This window comes from Stenella coeruleoalba (assembly GCF_951394435.1).
Source record: "Stenella coeruleoalba genome assembly, chromosome: 5".
NCBI classification, from domain to species: Eukaryota; Metazoa; Chordata; class Mammalia; order Artiodactyla; family Delphinidae; genus Stenella; species Stenella coeruleoalba.
The window spans coordinates 64,098,404-64,119,362 of NC_137150.1; the positions used below are offsets into that span (position 1 = coordinate 64,098,404).

At 40.5% G+C, this 20,959-nt stretch overlaps 1 protein-coding gene across 1 annotated transcript; it reads left to right on the forward strand.

Moving 5' to 3' along the window:
* The first annotated feature begins 529 nt into the window (after window positions 1-529).
* DNAJB11 (DnaJ heat shock protein family (Hsp40) member B11) lies at window positions 530-15,786 on the forward strand. The gene is made up of 10 exons (XM_079922780.1): window positions 530-767; window positions 3,407-3,563; window positions 7,335-7,432; window positions 9,204-9,336; window positions 11,151-11,293; window positions 12,122-12,204; window positions 12,883-12,940; window positions 14,075-14,186; window positions 14,637-14,796; window positions 15,255-15,786. Exons 1-10 carry the CDS (start codon window positions 700-702, stop codon window positions 15,317-15,319), a joined length of 1,077 nt encoding a protein of 358 aa, XP_079778906.1. The 5' UTR covers window positions 530-699; the 3' UTR covers window positions 15,320-15,786.
* Window positions 15,787-20,959: the final 5,173 nt, after the last annotated feature.

Sequence of the window (20,959 nt, forward strand, 5' to 3'; positions counted from 1 at the left end):
AGAAGATAAAATATGATCTAAGCTGTGCATCAGCCGTACTGTTGGCGTGGAGTCATTGTCCCCGCCCATTTCGCCCGCGTCCTTCCTCTCCGGCGTACAGCGCCTAGCTCTAGGTGAATGAAATTCCGAGACTCGTAACCAAGATAAAACCGCCCTCCCGCAATTGGTCAGTGCTGGAGGAGGAGCCCCGTGATTGGTGGAGAGTCCAAGGAGGCGGGCGGAGGGAAACTTTGTGTACCGCGATGCCGGCTTTTGGAACCCTTCCCCACCACCAATCTTTACGTAATTTTCTGCGACTCGCAGGTGCCGGGGCTGAGCGGATTCCTGCGGCGGCACGATTCTCTGACGTTTCCCCTTCTAACTGGCCGGGAGCTGCGGCTGTAGTTCCGAAGCCTAACTGGCCGGCCTCACCGCCTCGGAGGTGAAGTGTACTGCGCTGATTGGCTGTGAGGCGCCGGCCGCGTGTGATGTCCCGAGCAGCGATTGGCTCTGGCCCGCTGGGTGCTTCTCTCGCCGGGACTCGGGACTCCCGGGAAGTGGACTGGTAGAGGAGGGGGGCAAGCTAGCTGTCGCTCCCGACTAAGTCGGAGACTCCGGCGTGAGGCGGCCTCTCAGGGCCGGGTGGGCTGGCGAGCCGACGCGGCGGCGGCGGCCGAGGCTGTGAAGAGTGCGGGGGTCAGGGGCCCGCACAGAGAGACCATGGCCCCGCAGAACCTGGGCACCTTCTGCCTGTTGCTGCTGTACCTCATCGGGGCTGTGATCGCCGGGTGAGGAACTGGCATCCGCGGGCACGGGGCCCTTAAGTCAGTCTTGGCTGGGGAGGGGGCTTGAGGGAGGAGGGGGCATTGTCAGACTTGGGGAGTGGAGAGGGGCGTTGCTATGGTGAGGCGGTGGAGCGGAGGAATGGGTAGCGTGGGCCAGGCTTGTGGGGTGGAGAGGAGAGCAGAGGGTGATATGGGTGAGAGGGGCTTAGACCCAGAAGACCTAGAGCTAGATTTGCCTAGAGAAGTGAGGGTTGGATGCAGTGCCAAAAGCAACGTGGTGTGAGGAGGCTGCTGAACTGGAGAAGAGGACGATGCAGTGTTGAGCCTACAACAAGCCATTGGGCGGACATTAAGTGGGTGGGTTATGATGCCAGGCCAAGTGAGGAAGTGGGGAGGACAGGTTAGGGAGGCCATGCTGGGATTGAAGGAAGTTGGATTGAGGGAGCAAGGCAGACCCTTGGGAGAGCCCTTGTACTTCTCAGCTTCTTGAGATGATGAGCTTGAGTTGTCATCATGCCTCACTGTCTCTCCATGGAGCATTCTTAGGAAGCTGAATGGTATTACGAGCGGGGAAAAAACATTTCCACTACTACACCAATAGGTAGTAAACTGGGATTCTAGACCACCCCCCCACCCCCACCCCACTTACAAATTATGTGACCTTGAAGGAACATTTCAATTCTCATCTGTGACATGAGGATGATAATGTGCCACCTGTTTGAAGGAAGTAGGACCACCTGAACTCTTGAGATTCTCCGGCCTTTAATAAGATCCACTATCGTATAGGCCTGCTGACCACAGGGTATGATATGCCAGGTTCATATTTTAGAATGTGGGGAATAGTAAAGTCTTAGCTTTTGACAAATTTATAGGTTGCTCTGAATGTAGAAAGCACTACCTAGCAGAGCTTTAAACTTTAAGTACTTGTTATTCTCTTAAAAGTTTTTTCCCTGTGCATATATGCTTCAACTTTGTTGGGTTTTTTTCTTCTGAAACATATTAAATTTCTGAAAAAATTAACTTCTCCTAGGTAATGCTTTATTGGGTTTTTTAACATGTTTTTTGTTAGTACTTTTTGCACTTAAAGGAATGGGTACCTTAAGTTGTTTAAACAAGATGTCAGGATAAATACTGTTAGTACTGTAGCTATAAACTTCAGTTTTTCCTAAAGGATTCTCTTGGGAACCATCATGTTGATGCTGAGTTATGCCAGCCATCTTTTCCCTGTATTTTTCTCAGCTGTTACTTAACCATTTTTATATTAAGTATATCCTAAGCCTCATTTTTTATATAGCTAGCTCTTTTGTCATTAACATTAGTGAAACTTTTGATTTATTTAGTTCTTGTCTCAAGAGATGTCAAGTTTTTGCAGATTTTTGGGGTGTGGCGATAAAGCACCTAAATAATCCTCATGGAACCCCTTGTCAGTGATAGTTTTTAAAATTTATACATAAAATGATTAAATGATTTTCCTGAAGTGTGACTAAGAGCTTATGAAATACATTTTTTTAAAAAGTTCTGTCATATATTACGTGGATCTTGATACCCCAATGCATTTTTCCCCACTGCATTTTAAAATTACCATCATTACTACATCATCTCCCTGTGAACAACTTTCCCATCCCTTTGGTTGAGAGAATGCATTTTCAGAGCAATTTCTGCTGACTCTGGCAAAATGAATAGACTTTTGTGAGCATGCTTATTTATTCATTTCATTCAACGAATATTTATTGGTGTCTTCTATGGGCTGGCTATGGTCCCTGCCCTAAAAGTTTGTTAGTCTTATTCTGTCTTCCCATTGGCCCTTCCTGCAAAGATTCCCTTTACAATTAATTTGGTTCCAACATAGTTCCTGGCAAGGAGGTCAGTGGATCTCCACTTTATCTCCTAGCTCATGCCATGTACATATTTGCAGCTGCTGGGACTTATAGGCACCTGCATATGGGTTCCAGCAGCTGTCTCTAATTAAGACTTGACCTAGACAAACTAGTATAACCACTAGTAATGACTGCAAAATTGAAATTTTCTCTCTCAGCAAAAAACTCCACAACTCATCCATTCAAATGGGTGTTACTCTCTCTTCAAGCTTTTTATTTGGGCTTTGACTTAACCTCTGTGTTAACCTCTGAAGTTAACTTCAGTCACTTCATCTTTAACATTCCAAGAGTGCTACTGTTAGAACATTTCTGTGACATAATCTTTTTGAACAAAGAAATTCATCCTTTGAGATTGACCTTTGGAAGCAGTCAAAAGTCATTTGAAGTCAATAATAGGGGAGAAAAAAGAGAGTCAATTTGAGTATACAGTTCTTGGTTGAAAATGATGTGTGACCATGAAATAAGAAAATGACTTTCTTGACTAAAGGTAGTTCTAAGAGAAGAATGCCAGAGATATTTTGAATAATTCTAGTATTGTTCAAAAAGTACATAGCCTCTCATTGTGATTACTTCAATATGAGACTCATTACAAATTCTGGTGTGTTCTCTTTTTAGTCATTCTTTTTCGTGTGTCATGTGGGTACCTTCATTTTCCTACCTCTTTGCTCAGACACAAACCTAAATGTAAAGGAAAAAATTTCACTTTTAAAAATGTAATGTATTAACTCTTCAATGAAATATCTTCTCCCTCTCCCCCACCCTCAGGCGAGATTTCTATAAGATCTTAGGGGTGCCTCGCAGTGCCTCTATAAAGGATATTAAAAAGGCCTACAGGAAACTAGCCCTGCAGCTTCATCCTGACCGGAATCCTGATGATCCTCGAGCGCAGGAGAAATTCCAGGATCTGGGTGCTGCTTATGAGGTGAGTCGGGAAAAGGATAAAGTGTGAATAAAACCTACAGATACAGAAAAAGCCATGTCATGCTGAGTAACACTCCCATTTTTCAAGTCACTTTTTAAAAAAAAATTGACAATAGATAAAAGTAGCAGTTGATGCTATATTGTACATTAATGTTAGTAGGTGCTACTTCCTGCCCTTTTCATTTCAGTATTTGTCTTATTAAGGAGAGTAATGTTGAAAAAGACGAATGAAAGAAAATAGGATCGGTAGGTTAATACGTAGACTGATGATCAATCAATCCGTTTGAGAGTTGGAGCCAGAAACAGAAATAAAATCTAAATGAGGATTGCAAATCCACATATGCCCATGTGGATCAGGCAGATAACATTCAGGGCAGGTATAAGATAAAACAGGAGAGTGGATATTCTACCTCCATGTTAGGAATCAGTAGCGATTGAAGAGGACTGTGACAAGCTGAAGACTTCTTGCCCCATTTCAAGGGAACAGCTGTTATTCAACACCAGCCAGTTTTTGCCATATACAGATGCAAACACTGTGTTTGTACACCGTGGCCAGATCATTTAATTTTTCAAGAGGAGTGGAAATCCTGATTTTTTGGTAAATTCTCCTGGTTGTAAAATGTTGGTAACTGATTCAATTTTAAATTTTCTTTTTCGTGCAAATCAAAGAAAACACAGCTGTAGTTTGAATTTGCAACCTGTAATCTAGAGGTCAAAATACTTTCATGTGTATCATCTCATTTAATCTTCATTAGGACACCTTGAGATATAGTAGAGCTGGGCATATTCTTATTACTATTTTAAAAAAATTTTTTAACAACACAGAGGAATATTTACTGAATGCTTAATAATCTTTTTACTATTTGAAAAACCATTATACACAGAACCTTTCAACACGGTGGTGAAAAAATTTTACAAATAAGTCACTGATAATCTTTCATATGTATTAATTTAGGAGTTAGCTGTTTTGTGTGTGTTGCAATTCACCTTTCCCCTAGAAATAGAATACTATTATTCTGTGGTTATACTTTTTCTTTTCAGCTTTATTGAGATATAATTGACAAATAAAATTGTAAGATATTTAGAGTATATATTGTGATTACTTGGTACACATATACATTGTGAAAGGATTTCACCCATCTAGTTAATCCATCACCTCATATATTTATTGTTTTGGTGAGAACATTTAAGCTCTGCTTTCTTAGCAAATTTCAGTTATACAGTACAGTGTTATCAATTCTAGTCACCATTTATTCACATTTTCTAAAAGGGCACAGAAAAAAATAATTTGACTCCAAAAGTCAGAGAGCTACAACTTCTGAATTCAAATTAAATCCCTGTATAGTGAGAAGACTGAAAACAAATCTGAAAAATATTTTAGTGGAAAAAACCCAGAAGGAAGGGATCCCAAGGCCTCCTAGTTTAAAGAAGTGAATGAACCAAAACAGTGACTTATATACCCAGGTGAAACCTAGAACTAATGGGGTTTCCCTTTCTTCTCTCAACACCTGTAGGACCAAAGTTCCTAACCTCGGGCCCACAAATAAACTTGAGAGGGTTGGTGGACCCTCCTAAATTACTGTATGTAACATTTTCTTTCTCGTTGATAATATGGATTCCATATTTCACACTGTGTTTCCCATGAGTATTCCCATTGCTTGCTAGGAACCCAATAATCAAAAATATTTTCTGGGGAAGCTGTTGCTAAGAATTTACCGTGCTCTTTAAAAACTCTACCATGTTCTTTAGCCATGACCTAGGCAAGGCTATACATAGATCATTCATGATATTGCAGTTTAACTCTTAAGAACCTTTCTGGTCACTAGTTCAAATTTTCTTTTTTCTTTGTATCATTCACTTGATTGCCTGCCTTTGGTCCTTAGATAAATTAGTGTTCACAAATCAGAATCCCAGTAAAGTTGAAGAGTCTTTTGTGAATACAAATCTGTCTTCTCTACTGAGCTGGGATTACTACTGGCATTTTAATTAGTTGAGACTCTGGTTGGTTGGCCAATCAACTAAGAAACTCCTTTTTTTCTTTTAATAATAAAAGTTTCCAAGACTATGGAATAAAGTTGCATTCCTTAGACAGAAGAAAAGTGAGGAGTAAGTGAACGGTAATAGATAACTTTAAGAGTAATTTGGGGGTAGTTATTACAGAAGCCTCCTATGTCCAAAAAGAAGCTGACTTAAAAAAATAGTCTTTGTTTTGGGGTTTTGAAATGGTGTTTCTTATGGACCCAAATGTGGGGTTCATTTCTTTGCCAAGACAGGAACAGCGAAGTAGACTTGAAAGTGAAAATATTGGAAATCCAGATCACATAATAATGAGTTTTGTTTTGTTTTGTTTGTTTTTAAAGTTAACTCTGCTCATTTCTACTTCCCCAAAGTGGCTATTTTTTTAGGATATTTACCAAACTATTTTTTTCTCACCTGGTCTATCACAGTGGCTTTAGTTGAGTACTCTGGTCACTTCTAGGCTAACCCATTTGTCTTTGCTTTTAAGAATGCTCACTCTCTTGTACACTGAATTTCTTTTTATCCTTCTAAATGTATCTTAAATGTTAGTAGATTTTTGCTGTGGCACCTTACACATCATTCAGGCCCTGAGCCAAAAGTGTGTCCTATTTACATACGCCAGTTAGATCTTCCCTTTCTTTTGCTGAGTCAACAAGCCCCATCTACTTCCAACCTCACGTTTCCTGAGCCAACACAAGTATGGGTTTGAAATAACTTTCTCCTTCAGTCTGCTATCTAAATAGACATTTAAGAATATCAAATAACATAAAGTTATTCAATTTTCAAAGTTATATGTGTGCATATATTTCAGAATGCTCTAAGTAAATGGGAAGCTTCTTTTTTGGGAGGGCAAATTTTGAAGAACATTGAAGCTTATTTTGTTTTACATTCTTTAGTTCTATATATGGAATGGTCCCAATGAGAAAGCATATACCTGTGACTGAGTATGTAGTTTGCTAAAACCGTTAAAACTTCAGAAAGTCTTTTCAAGTTGTGAAATTGAGCTTGAGCGTCCTTCATAGAGCAGTGTCCCTTTTCACTCTTTGCAGTTCAAACTCAGGAGGTTATGAGCTGTGTGTGGCAGACAGCATTCTTCCACAAATGGATTTCTACATGAATCAAAAGAATGAAAAGGGAATATGAAAATATTGCAGTGTAGAGCTTTCTGGAGACCTGTCATTGGAGTCCCTTGACTTACCAGTCTTTTAATGTGTGTGTGGTAGTGGGGTGCAGGGGTTATGGTATAGATGTGTAGGGCTGAGCAAACTTGACGGCTGTCCTAGTTTACTGCTTCTGTGACTAATGACAGTCTGTCATAGTCATGTCCTAGTTTATAGTTTAGAGAGAGAATATAACATAGTGGTTAACAACCTAAACACTGGAGTCAAACTACGGGGGAAGTAAACCTGAGGAATTCATCTCACCTCTTCCTGTTACTGCCCTCACATTCATAGCCATGTCGCTAATCTCCAGCATGATATTTATGTGGCTAGGTGAGTTTTGATAAATTTAAATTAAAAACATGAATGGAGCATTGTGGAAAGTTACAAAATGAGCACTGATCAAAGAATTTAGTCTGATAAAGAAAATAACTTTATAAACATGCCTTAATACCATACATAATGAAAACTGAATTCCACTAAAATTTTACACACAGTATCAGAGTTTAAAAAAACAAAAACATAAATGTGAATTCACCTTACCTGAATATTACCAACTCATAATCTTTTCTTCCACTGGCTTTTGCCCCCAGGTTCTGTCAGATAGTGAGAAACGGAAACAATATGATACTTATGGTGAAGAAGGATTAAAAGATGGGCATCAGAGCTCCCATGGAGACATTTTTTCACAGTAAGTAATTTATCTATCTGCAGGGTATTAGTGTCTGAGAATGGATCACTTAGTGATTATTAAAGAATTATCCTTGCTCCCTTGTTCAGAAGCTTTCGATGAAGAGTACAACTCAACTGATCCTTGACCAAGAGGTCATTCATCATCCTTTCTGTGGGAATATACTCCTCTATTTTCACAAAGCTCCAGAAAAGACAGGTGGCACTAAAAGGGATGTCCATCTAGCCAACCATATCAATTAAATCAACTCTGACTGTGTTGGGGGGGATATATGTTGGAAACCAGTTCATTGTATCTCCCTGCTGTCTTAGAATCTGCAAACCACTTAATGAGCAAAGGTGATTCTTACAAGCGGAGAGAGAAATTCCTACTCTCATACCCCAAACTGACTCTTCATCCCATCCACCAGAGAGGGATGGTTATGATAATCAGCATTGTTGGAAGGAGTTGGGTTAGAGGCTCTTCATCCCTTGCTGGGCCCAGCTTTCTGGGAGTGCTGAGAGGCTGGAATAATAAACATCTTTCCTTCCCGCTCTTTGAGCCCCTCTTTGTTGAGCATTTGAATTTTCATATGTCCTGATGATGCATAAATAGGAGATCTTGATCTGGGGTTTCAAGTCAAGTTATAAATAAAAAGATGTTTGAATATGCATTTCTATGGGGATAGGATGCATTGCTTTCTTCAGATTCTCTTCAGATTCTCAAAGAGAATTTTCTTTAGATTCTCAGATTTCTTCAGATTTGTGAACGCTTCCCCAAAAGAAGTAAGAATCACTGTTGCTACAACAGCTTCCCTCATTTAGTGTTTGGGGGTGACAGTAGATTTTCAGGACTTAGGACGATGTGTGAGTAATATTATTAGGAAATCTTTCTCTTCCCCAGGATTGATTTGGCTGCTTTGGCCTACCAGGGAAGTGTCCTGTTTGAACCCCTTAGCAGTTAGAAGTGATACCCAGGGATGCCAGAAAGAAAAAAGGCTCTGCCCTTGCTCCTTCCCCACCAAAATCCTCCCTCTCTGCTTTTATTTAAGATGCAGGGAATCCATTCACCAAGATTGGGTTTTGGTTTTGTTTTTTGGAGGGGTTGGGGTTGTTGTATATTTGTCATCACTATGCTAACATCTGAGGCTCTTAATAACCAAAACTTAACATCAAGAGTAGAACTCCTATGCAATTGAAAGTCACTGTTTATAGTAATCTCAAAGTGACGCTTCTGTTACTTAACAAATTAATTTTCGTCTTATGAGACCAGAACTTCCTTTTCTGTAAGATCCAGAGTTTTACTAAGGCTGATGCTTTTTTAGTTTAATTATGTTTCCAAGATTCTTGTACAAAGCAGTGGCTTGTTTCAGCAAAGTTAGTTTCTAAAAAAGCATGTAAAGGTGAACACTACAAATGTCCAAAATTACCATTAGGTTTGGCAATACATGAATTTATATAGACTATACCCTTTCTCTCTGTCTCCATTATATCCTGATATTTGTCAGTATTGAGAGAGATTATTTTTTCATTGATTAAGAATTCATTGGCATACTGTATACACTGTACTGTGTGTCTGGACAATATTAAAAAGTAAATTTTTTTGTAGTAGGGGCAATATAGTTGACATTATATAAATTAAAAATTGTGTATGATGTATGACTCCAATGTATTAAAATGTCTTTCAGTTTTGCTCACTGGTGGGACACAATATTTTATCAATGTGAAGAAAACTAAAATTGTAAGAGGTGAACTCTGATATCTTTTCACGATGATTTTACACTTACCAACAGCTTCTTTGGAGATTTTGGTTTCATGTTTGGAGGAACCCCTCGTCAGCAAGACAGAAATATTCCAAGAGGAAGTGATATTATTGTAGATCTAGAAGTCACTTTGGAAGAAGTATATGCAGGAAATTTTGTAGAAGTAAGTCCAAACTATACAGCTATTCATATTGACTCCCAGAATGTGTTCTTATGACTAAAAACCAGAGGTTTCTACGTACCTTCTCTGTCTTTTAGGGGGTGGGGAGGTGTATAGAATTGAATTAATCATAATTCTTGGTTCATGATATGCTGTTATTATTTCATGAACTCATCACTCAGCCCAAGAACTAAATAAAACAATACCAGGAGATATATCTACCTACATGCTACTTCCCTATTCCATTCACTTGCCTCCTTTCCCAGGTAACTGTCTAATATCCTGAGTTTTGTCTTTATTGTTCTCTTGCCACTCGTGTTTGTTTGTTTTATTACATATATAGGAATACCTGAATAATATATTGTTTACTTTCACTGTTTTTGACTTTGTAAAAATGATATCATACTATACATTATCTTCTGAGACTGGCCTTTTTTACTCACTCTTAATATTGTCAGAATTCATCCATGTTCTTGCTTATAGCTATAATTCTGCTGAAGAGAATTTCATTGTGACCACGTTGCATCAATAGGCATGTAGGTTACCTCCACGTTTTTTCAATTCCAAGCTGTGCTTTTAGGAAGTCTTGTACATATATCCAGGTAAAAATATTAATTTCCCATGTTCCCTTGCAGACCTGTTGTCTGTCATCATTGCTAATACATAATGTGCATCACTCTTTGCAGTTAGCATGCTCCTAAACAAATTCCTTTTTAATCTAATTATTGTAAAGGATGTATATGACCTTGCTATTTAAATGCCCCCATGGTAAGTTCTTTTTAAGAAAAAATTACCTTGAGAGAGCATAGTGATTAAAAGCACAGAGTTTGGAGCTAGACTGCCTGGTTTAGAATCCTGGCTCTACCATACATTGGTTATGTGACCTTGGTCGTATTACTGAGCCTTTCTGTGCTTTCATTCTTTCCTCTGTAAAATGGAGATAATAGCAGCATCTACCTCATAAAGCTGCTATGAGGATTAAATGAGTTCATAAATATATGTGATTAGGGCCTTGCTTGGCACATACTAAGTGCTATAAAGTGTTGGCTCTAATTATTGTTATTTATTCCGTTGACCTGGGCTTTCATATGTTTGTAGGCATTGAGGGATTTTTCTCCAGGCATTCATGTCATCTCACTGCATGAGCACGTGCCCTGTGATTAGTAGGTGTTTGACTAAACAGGCAAAATCAAGAGTACATTTCTTCATATATTTTAGCTTCTAGTGATTTAGAGGGGTCAGAATGTTTACTTGCAGTCAGCTACAAGGAGATGATCGTTGTGTCTTTTCTTACGGGTTAGAGTATCTGAATCGAGACAGCACTGGAAAACACTGCCAGATTGAGTTGCCTGAAACAAGGAAGTGTTTTCATGAGGTTAATCATGACTAATCGTGGGGTGGGAGCCACAAACCAGCTTTTGAAGGCTGTGGTTGTTCTTCAGGGCTTACGCTTTACACAGCTCAGATTTCTCAAGAGATAGTAATTCTGTGCACTACTTTAACTCAGTAGTATTGTGTCATGGCTTAGAAAAGGTGATTCCACACATGCTATCTTTCAGTTCTCTTCTTTCTTACCCTCCTCTCTCTTCTCCAACTTTAGAATTTGAGTCAGTTAAAGATCCATTTGCTCAACTCCTATGTGGGAGCTGACCTGTAACTCCTCCAAGACTTCTCTCAGCTGTGGGTCTCCCTGAGGGATGGCTTGGGAGAGAAGGGGAAGTGCCAACCCCGGCAGGTGCGCAGAGTCCCGATCTGGTGAGGAAACCAAAGGCTGTGGGACACAAGAGAGAAGCTGATCCTGTGTGTGTACTTGCTAGGTGGTTAGAAACAAACCCGTGGCAAGGCAGGCCCCTGGCAAACGGAAGTGCAACTGCAGGCAGGAGATGCGGACCACCCAGCTGGGCCCCGGCCGCTTCCAGATGACCCAGGAGGTGGTCTGCGACGAGTGCCCGAATGTCAAGTGAGTGCAAGCACCTTCTTTGCTCTGCCAAGGGACACTTTAATCATCTCATTTGTCTAATAAAATGCCAATGGTCCATACCTAGATTTTTTTTCCCTCCCTGTCCCCCATCCTTCTCTCTCTCTCCCTCATGTTCTGCCAGAGGATAGAGCAAAGAAATGTACAGTTTAATTTTTTCTGAAAGTATCTATTAAGAATATCTCCTTTTATGTTTATGAACTAATAAGCAGTGCCCTTTATTTCTGAATATACTTAAAAAAATGTTGATATTTTTCCGTTTTCCTACTTGGAATGTTTCCTTTTTCCTACTTGGAATACTTAGAGCAATCTTATGTGTACAGCTAACATTTCAGATTAGAGAAGTACTATTTGCTGATTTATGTTATGAATACAACTGTTTAATTGAACCTTCAATTGTATATATTAAAACTAGCTCAGTTATTTGTGGGATCAGTGAAAAAAATCAAATAGGATAAACTCTTCTGTTAGATTTTCTGATAAACATGATGCTGTCCTTTCAGGTGCACGTTTATGTAAGTGCGAGTAGTTTTCTCTGTTACTGATCACCCACTTCAAGGCAATCAGTCTACTGCAGGCTTTTTTGGAGTCAGCAGTCGCATGGTTATGTGATATATAGTAGCTTTGCCCTGGCTTTTGGCAGGTGGAAGGTGTAAATGGATATCAGGTGGTTTTGTCATTTAGGGATACAGGATAGTCTTCCAAGAGAAAAGGTCTGATTGAGTAGATAAAACTTTATTATCTGTATCTGGGGTTTGGTTTATATTTTCTTCTTTTTTTTTTTTTTCTTTTAAATGCTCTTTGTCTCAGACTAGTGAATGAAGAACGAACACTGGAGGTGGAAATTGAACCTGGGGTGAGAGATGGCATGGAGTACCCCTTTATTGGAGAAGGTGAAATATTGATATTGATGTTTTATTATTGTAACTTTATGCTCTCGCCTGCTTATGAGCACCTCCCACCCCCACCTCACCCCATACCTCGTGGCCACCTAGTAAATGCATATATCATTTCCAACACACTTCAGTCAGTTTTAGGACACAGAAAGCCTTTTTATGACCATCCTTAAGCATCCTGGCTGGTCCACTTAAGCAGTAGCATTACTGTTTATCCTTTGACTATCATGGCCAAAAGTTACTGTCAAGTAGCCTAAGTTAGGTCAAAGTTTAAATGTTCAGAACTTAATGGACTAATTTTAACTCAGCAATGAAAGAAGTTATGTAACTCTAGTTGGCATTAATAAGATGCTCTCAGACCTCACTTAGGGGTTAAATTTAAATCTCTAGAAGAAAAATAGCTTTAAAACATCAGATTCAGGAGACCAGTGAATCATTCCTTGTTTAGGAAGTAGGTCAAGTTATTTATTGCTGTGTCTGAGTCCCAGGTGATCCTCACTAATAATCTGAGACTTGACATAACCAGGTAGACACAGACACGCTGCTCTCACAGATAGGCTTGACAGTCAAAGCCTAAGGTAGTGGCTTTAGAAAATTCTCTCAACTGCTAAATAGATTTGCAGCGTTCAACTTGCGTGGCTTACAGTGTGCTGTAATCTCTTCTCTTCTGACAAGGTGAGCCTCATGTGGATGGAGAGCCAGGAGACTTACGGTTCCGAATCAAAGTTGTCAAGTAAGTAATCTCAGTTTAGAGGCCTTCTCTTTAGCCCTTGCTTTTCAGAGGAGTCAGGTTAAAGAAATATGGGTAGCCACCAGGGCACTTCCAGACTTTTTCCTCTGTTTCATGCCCTTAATACCCTAAATATGTAACTCTACAGCCATACTGAAAATTTGGGGTTGGAGCTTAGGATTGAGTCCATTTATTTATTTACTCAGGACTTCCAAGTCCAAAAGATGTTGGGAGGAAAGCATCGATATTATGAGTAAGGAGCTGTGAAAGAGAGGCAGACAAGGAGACCAGAGATTTTAACTGAGGAAATACGGCCCCATACAAGAATGGGAGACTTTTCCATAGAAAGGAGCTTCTGTGACATGATCTGCAGCTGCTGGGCAGCTTCTCTGGTTGGCTTCTCTTCAACGTGCAGTTCTACTTACATAAGAATTTTACCTGGGACTCAGGCTTTCTTGTTTATCACTTGTCTCTTGTTACCACTTTGGAAACCAGTGATACCTCTGTTTCTAAGGATTCATTGAAACAAGGTTCCCACCCAAATATGGAGAAATGGGCCCCCAGTGCCAAGGACTTTTTTCCCTCATAGCACTCTTTAATCTCTGTGATCTTTCCCCAACCTTTCTCACCTACCTTGTCTTTCCCATCACTTCCCAGAGAAACTGGCACATGTACTATTCCCTGAATAAACCTGGTACCTTCTCAAGTCCTTATCTTTGCCAGAATTCCCTCTTGCCCTATCCCCACCCTCCCCTGCGCCCACCTTATTTGCAGCTTCAGAGCTGATCGGGCCTTACAAGCCCAGCTCTAGAAGCCCCCCAGGACCCGTCCCTGATGCCCTTCTCCCCCAGTCCCACAGCCAGAAGTTGTCCTTCTCTCTTTTCCATAATCTAGTTACTTGTATTTTAATTACGTGCTTTGACTTCTGCTGATTGTAAGCTCCTTAAGATTAGGGTTTAATAAATCTTAGGCTACTTTACAGTCTTGATTAATACTATACACGAAGGAGTGTCTAATAAATGCCTATTTCTTGAAAGAGTGGCATTCATCCTTTTCCATGATTTTTCTAAAAACTTTTTGAACTCTTCCCAAAGAGAGACTTTGGAAGTTAATGATCTTTACCTTGTTCTGTTCTAGGCACCCAATATTTGAAAGGCGAGGAGATGACTTGTACACAAACGTGACAGTCTCCCTCGTGGAGTCTCTGGTGGGCTTCGATATGGATATTGCTCACTTGGATGGTCACAAGGTAAGCAAACCAGTTCTCCCACTTCCTGTCCTTTTAAAGCCTTCACATGGCTGCTGTTGAGGTTACTTCAGCCACTTCAGTCATTTGGAGCCACGGGAACTAAGTGCTCAGGCTTTGTCCTGTCATCTTTCCTCACTCTGCTGCTGAACGTGTAGCAGTAACAACGCCACAGACCCCTCAGCTACTCAGGTGATTGCACAGCCTTTGGCAGTCTCGTCTTTACAGTCTCCGTTGGTAAAAGCCTTACTTTTTTACGTGTTTCGTTTTTCTTTTTCTTTTTGAAAACCTTCTCTTTCTTTGGCTCACACTGTCCTAATGATGTTTCCCCTGCCCCTTCATCCTGCTGCTCTGAGCCATGACATGGGCTCTGGGCGCCAGTACTCACTGGAAGCTGTGTGTTGTGCTTCGAGAGTACCAGTCCTGCTCCAGTCCATCCCCTTTGCTTTCCAGGTACATATTTCCCGGGATAAGATCACCAGACCAGGAGCCAAGCTATGGAAGAAAGGGGAAGGGCTCCCCAACTTTGACAACAACAACATCAAGGGCTCTTTGATAATCACTTTTGATGTGGATTTTCCAAAAGAACAGTTATCAGAGGAAGCAAGAGAAGGTGAGGGTATAATGTTTACTGTTCAAGGAAAGATGAGGTCTACATTAGAAGGATTAGAGGCTTAGGGGTGAAGTCTGCAATGACTGATTGAGAAGAGGGCCCAGTCAGTGGGTCCTAAGTAAAAAGGAAAAGGTGAGAGAGGTCAAAACTGGAAAGAGGACAAAGAAGAAGGAATGGAAGACAGCCAAAGAGCTTTCTGTCCATTTCAATTGCCTCTTATCGGATTTTGTGGGATGTATGTGTGGTATGTGTGCCTGAGACACAAAGACAGGGGCTCACCTTGGACGTGCATGTATGGGTATCCACATGCGATAAAGTTAGACATTGGTAGTTACTTGTTTAATTCAGATCCCTGGTTGTCATAAGGCCTTTTGTGAGCCTCCCCATGACACATGGTCTTCAAACTCTGGGGAAGTCACTTTTTTGTTAACGGAGTCATTTGTTTGTTCTTTCCTCAGGTATCAAACAGCTGCTGAATCAAGGGTCAGTGCAGAAGGTATACAATGGACTGCAAGGATATTAAGAGCGAATAAAATCGGACTTTGTTTTAAAATAAGTGAATCAGCGATATTTATTATCTGCAGGGTTTTTTGTTTTCATTTTCAATATGCAAGTTTGGTTTAATTTTTTTTTCTTCTAATGATCGTCATGAAACGAATAAGAGGGCTTAAGAATTTGTCCATTCGTGTTGAGAAAAGAATGACCAGCAAAAGGTTTAATAATACCTCTCCCTTTGGGGATTTATGTCTGGTGCTGCCACCTGAGTTTCAAGAATTAAAGCTGCAAGAGGACTCCAGGAGCAAAAGACACAGTATAAAGGGTTGGAGTTAATTGTTAGCTATTTCATTCGAAATGCCAACTGGAGAAGTCTGTTTTTAAATACAATTTTGTTGTTAATTTTTTCTTGACTCCTGTTTCTTGTTGGTGTAGTTACCCTGTTGTCTCTTCCATCTCCATTTTGGTCATTTTTCCTTGATCAGCCTCGCTTCCCTCCTTGGGGCCTGTGAGCTAGCTGGGTTTTCCTCCCATCAAGCAAGATGAATGCACAAACCTGTGGAAGAGTGATGAAGATCCAGTCCCTGTACCCAGTTAAACACACATGGCACTTTCTAGAAAGGAGCCTGAAGAAAATTAGAGATTGGAGTAGGTGAAACAAGGTCACACAACCACCTAATTGTCCTTGAGAAAGTATATTCCCTCTCATTTAATTTGGGAATAATCAAATCTGACATGGAAACTTTACTGTTTAGAAAGCACTTTTCATGTATCCAATCGCAGTTGACCTCATGTTTGAAAAGTCTTCGGCTTGTGTTAGGAACTAGGATTATTGTCGGCCCTAGAAAATGAATTTGAAGCAGTAGAGTTGCATGTTGTATTTGCTTCTCCCAGTGGAACCTAATTCAGGTGGTATGTGACGTCAATATATTTGACTTTGTAACCTCCTTCCCTTTTCTACATTATACAGTCAAATTACATTCTTTATGTTACTTTAGCTAGTGAATGTTTCAATGTTGTTGAACAACTGCTGTTGCAGAGTGTTTGTGGAGCTGCCTTCTAGCCATCAGTTTGGTTCCAGCAACATTCCCACCTTTGGCTATACAGCAGCCAATGCTGCTATTGCCTTTTCATTTATTTTGCCCTGTTTTATAAAAATTAGGGGAAAGGCGGTGGGGAGGAAATTTCATCCATTTAGAACAGTTAAGAACAAGCACACCAGGACTCCCCTGGTGACACTGGTTAAGAATCCTGCCAATGCAGGTTACGTGGGTTCGAGCCCTGGTCTGGGAAGATCCCAAATGCCATGGAGCAACTAAGCCCTTGGGCCACAACTACTGAGCCTGTGCTCTAGAGCACACGAGCCACAACTGCTGAGCCCGCGTGCCACAACTACTGAAGCCCACACGCCTAGAGCCTGTGCTTTGCAGCAAGAGAAGCCACTGCAACGAGAAGCCTGCGCATCGCGACGAAGAGTAGCCCCCGCTCGCCGCAACTAGAGAAAAGCCCGTGCGCAGAAACAAAGACCTAACGCAGCCAAAAATAAATTAAAAAAAGAAAAAGCGCACCTTTTAACCTCAATCAGACACTATTTTTTAAAAATTTACCTATTTGTTTTTATTTTTGGCTGTGTTGGGTCTTCGTTGCTGTGGGCGGGCTCTTTCTCTAGTTGTGGCGAGCGGGGGCTGCTCTTTGCTGTGGTGTGCGGGCTTCTCATTGTGGTGGCTTCTCTTGTGGAGTGCGGGCTTTAGGCACGTGGGCTTCAGTAGTTGTGGTGCACAGGCTCAGTAGTTGTGGCTTGTGGGCTCTAGAGAGCAGGCTCAGTAGTAGTGGCGCATGGGCTTAGTTGCTCTGCGGCATGTGGGATCTTCCTGGACCAGGGCCTGAACCTGTGTCCCCTGCATTGGCAGGCGGATTCTTAACCACTGCACCACCAGGGAAGCTCCCAGACACTATTTGGACTTGAGTGATCCAACTGTGTGTTCACTTGTGAAGAAAAAGAACAAAATTCAGAGGCTTATTTGAAATGCTGAAAATCTAGCTTAGAAATCAAATGCCCCATATAAATACGTGTGTGTTTCATGAACTTTTGTACATTTAATATTCATTATGTACTGAGTTGCTGTAGTTAAAAATTTCTTAGGAGTAATTATCAACATTTCTCTTCTATATCTTAGCCCAGGAGAGCTCTTGATCATTTTTTGCACTTGCTGATTTTTTCCAAGATTTTTGCAAAGAGTCACATACCAAACTAGAGTTATTATTCTTAGCTAGAAAGACCCCAGATATAACGCTTTTCTATAAATAAGAATGTTCACGGGGCTTTGTCACTACTGTTTATCCATGGTCCAGATGGCCATGAATGAATGAGTTAAAAAAGAATATTCTTTTACCATTGACTCTTTGTGAGCTTCAGTTTACTTTAAGTGCTTTCTCTGAAGCACATTATAACATGGAAAGACTTGTATCAAAGTTCCATAGATTTTCTTGCAATAAAGCATAGTAACAGGGTGGTGCGGTGGAGATGACAGGAAGATCGGAAAACCAGGCTTTAAAGCCCAAGCTTTTTGCACTAAGGTACAACTGCCTTCCCAGAAGTTAATGCTGCCCCCAAATGGAGCGGTGGTCCCCGAGGCAGCAAGCTCCCTACCAGAAATGGGCTTGGGAGGTTGTAATGGTCAGTATATGTTCCCTTCAAGCTGAAGATTTCTATGTGTTACAGAGTTTCAAGTGAAGAACTGAAAACTTGCTCTCTTACTCATTTAGTAACAAGTATTTATTGAGTCCTTACTATGTGCCAGTTTCTGTTCAAGTGCCTTATATAGATGAGGTTGTTTGTATGGAAGAGGGAGTATTATCCTCAATCTGCAGATGAGGAAATGAGTTACACCTCACAGCTTACTAGTGTGGGTCTGGCATTTGAAGCCAAGCAGTCTGCTTCAGAGAATGTGCTCTTAACTACCATGAATTCATGATTTCTACTTAGAGAAAATAAATGGTGCGGAAGAAGTATTCTAGGTAGTTATGGTGAGAGAACAAATAATAATGTCTTCACCCCTGCAAGGAAAAATGTCACTCCAATGGGATATGTAATGAAGCAGAAAGGGTGGTTGGCCTGGGATGGGATTCAATTCTGTGACACTGGGCAAGCCAGTTAACCTCCCTGAACCTCAGTTTTCTCATCTGCAAAATGGAAATAATGAAGGGTGATATATTTTAATTTGAGCTTTTGTGATTTCTAACATATTTTAGCTACACATTTATCTATGTTTAATTCCTGGTCCTCAGCTGCATTCACTATTGTTTATGTTGCCAGATTGCTGAATCCTAGATGGGTGTTAGTGCTCAGAAATCACTGTTTTTGGAAAAGGGAACAGGATATGGAAACAAAACCACTGGAAAAGTTGCATTGGTGGTTCTTAGAAATGGAAGGAAGATTTTACTCTATTCCTTGACAAAAGATAAGCTGCAATTAGCTCCAGTAAAAACGTCTACCTTGAACAAAGATACACATCCAAGGACTCCAGGAGATAAGCAGAGAGGAAAAAATGGTTTGATGAGTATTCACTTTTTTAAAATTCTAGACTTTTAGTCACTGACATGGTACCAGTACTCATGATCAAGGGTTGACTACAGGTCACAGGCAGTGGGTACCGGTACAGCTTCCACAGTGATTTATATGTCAAAGAGCCCAGACCCTTTCTCTTTCCACTAAATGAAATCAGTACTTATGAGTGGGACAACTTTAGGTATGGTACCTCTATTGATGCAGCGAGCCTGAGAATGCCATGAGTAGAGGGCAGTGCAGTCACAGAGCTGAGTGTCAATGAGAACCTCTAGAGCTGCTCTGACCAATATGGGAGCCATATGTGGCTTAGCACTTGAAATGCGGCTGGTACAAATTGAGAGGTGCTATAAGTATAAAGTACACACTAGATTTTGAATACAGTACAAAATAAAGAATGTAAAGTAACTGAATTTTATATATTGATTACACGTTGAAATGATAGTATTCTGGGTATATTTGGTGAAATATATTATTAGAATGATAAATAAAATACATTATAAAATTCACCTGAGGTGGTTTTGGTTTTTCACTTTTTCAAATGTGGATACTAGAAAATTTTAAATTACATGTGTAGCTCATATTATCATTTTATTGGTAGCGCTGCTGCCAGGTTACTTCTCAACACGAGAGAAGTTGACTAGCACTTTGGGATGAAGGACCTCCTTTTCCTCCCTATTCAATTACCTCTCATTCAATTCAGTCCAGTGGTCCAGACTGTCAAGATGTTTTGGGATCCCCACTCAATCATCCAATATTCTGTCTGTGCCTCTCTGCTTGATGTTATCTGTCCGCTGTATTGGCTGAGACATCAAGATTTTTATCCAGTGAAGCAAAGTGCTGACCAAAGAACTGAAGGACAACTCCTGGGTTTTGCCACTGAAAGCCTCTCTCCGGGTTGTCATTCATCAAAACGTTGGCATATAGTCATATCAACCTCCATGAAAATAACTAATTTTGCATGTAGCCATATTTCTTATCATGTCCACAAGGATATGCTGAGAGGCCTTGTTGAAATCCATTTATACAACAGCCTATTAGGAAATGAGGTATATCTGACATGACTTCTTCTTAGCAAGCCCATATTGGGTCCTAGAGATCAGCACGTTCTCATCTACGTGCTTACAAATGATGCCTAAGTTGACTGTCACCTTCTTAGCTTTTGGAAGAATCACCCATCTCCAGTCTTTCAGCCTCTTACCCCTCCACAGTGTCTCAAAGTCACAGCCGTGTTTAACAACCTCCTCTATATTCCTCTCAGTACTCTGGGATTTTGTCTAGTCCAGAAGACATAATTTCCTTTGAAGTGTTAATAAGTGTTTCTTGTAATCAGCTCTTCCCTCTCGGTCTTCCATTTCCTCTTACTGCTGTTCATTCTACCCTTATGTTTCAAACGTCATTCTTTCTGACAGAATATAGATGCAAAATTGGAGGTTTTATATACCATAATTATTTTTTTAAAGGCTTTAGTATTTATTGAGTCTTTCCAATGTATTAAACTTAGCTTTTGTAACAGATAATTCTTTTTTTAATCTTTTTTTTAACGTCTTTATTGGAGTATGATTGCTTTACAATGTTGTGTTAGTTTCTGCTCTATAACAAAGTGAATCAACTATACGTATACATATATCCTCATATCCCCTCCCTCTTGCGTCTCCCTCCCACCCTCCCTATCCCACCCCTCTAGGTGGTCACAAAGCACGGAGCTGATCTCCCTGTGCTATGCGGCTGCTTCCCACTAGCTATCTGTTTTACATTTGGTAGTGTATATATGTCAATGCTACTCTCTCACTTCGTCCCAGCTTACTCTTCCCTCTCCTCATGTCCTCAAGTCCATTCTCTACATCTGCATCTTTATTCCTGTCCTGCCCCTAGGTTCTTCAGAACAATTTTTTTTTTTTTAGATTCCATATATATGTGTTAGCATATGGTAGTTGTTTTTTTCTTTCCGACTTACTTCACTCTGTATACCATAGTTATTTAAATGTGTATACTCTAGAATCAAACCCCTTAGAATCAAATTCCTGTTCTACCACTTACAAGTTGTGCCTCAATTTCTCCATCTGCAAAATGGTAATAATAATAGTACCCCTTTCACAGGGT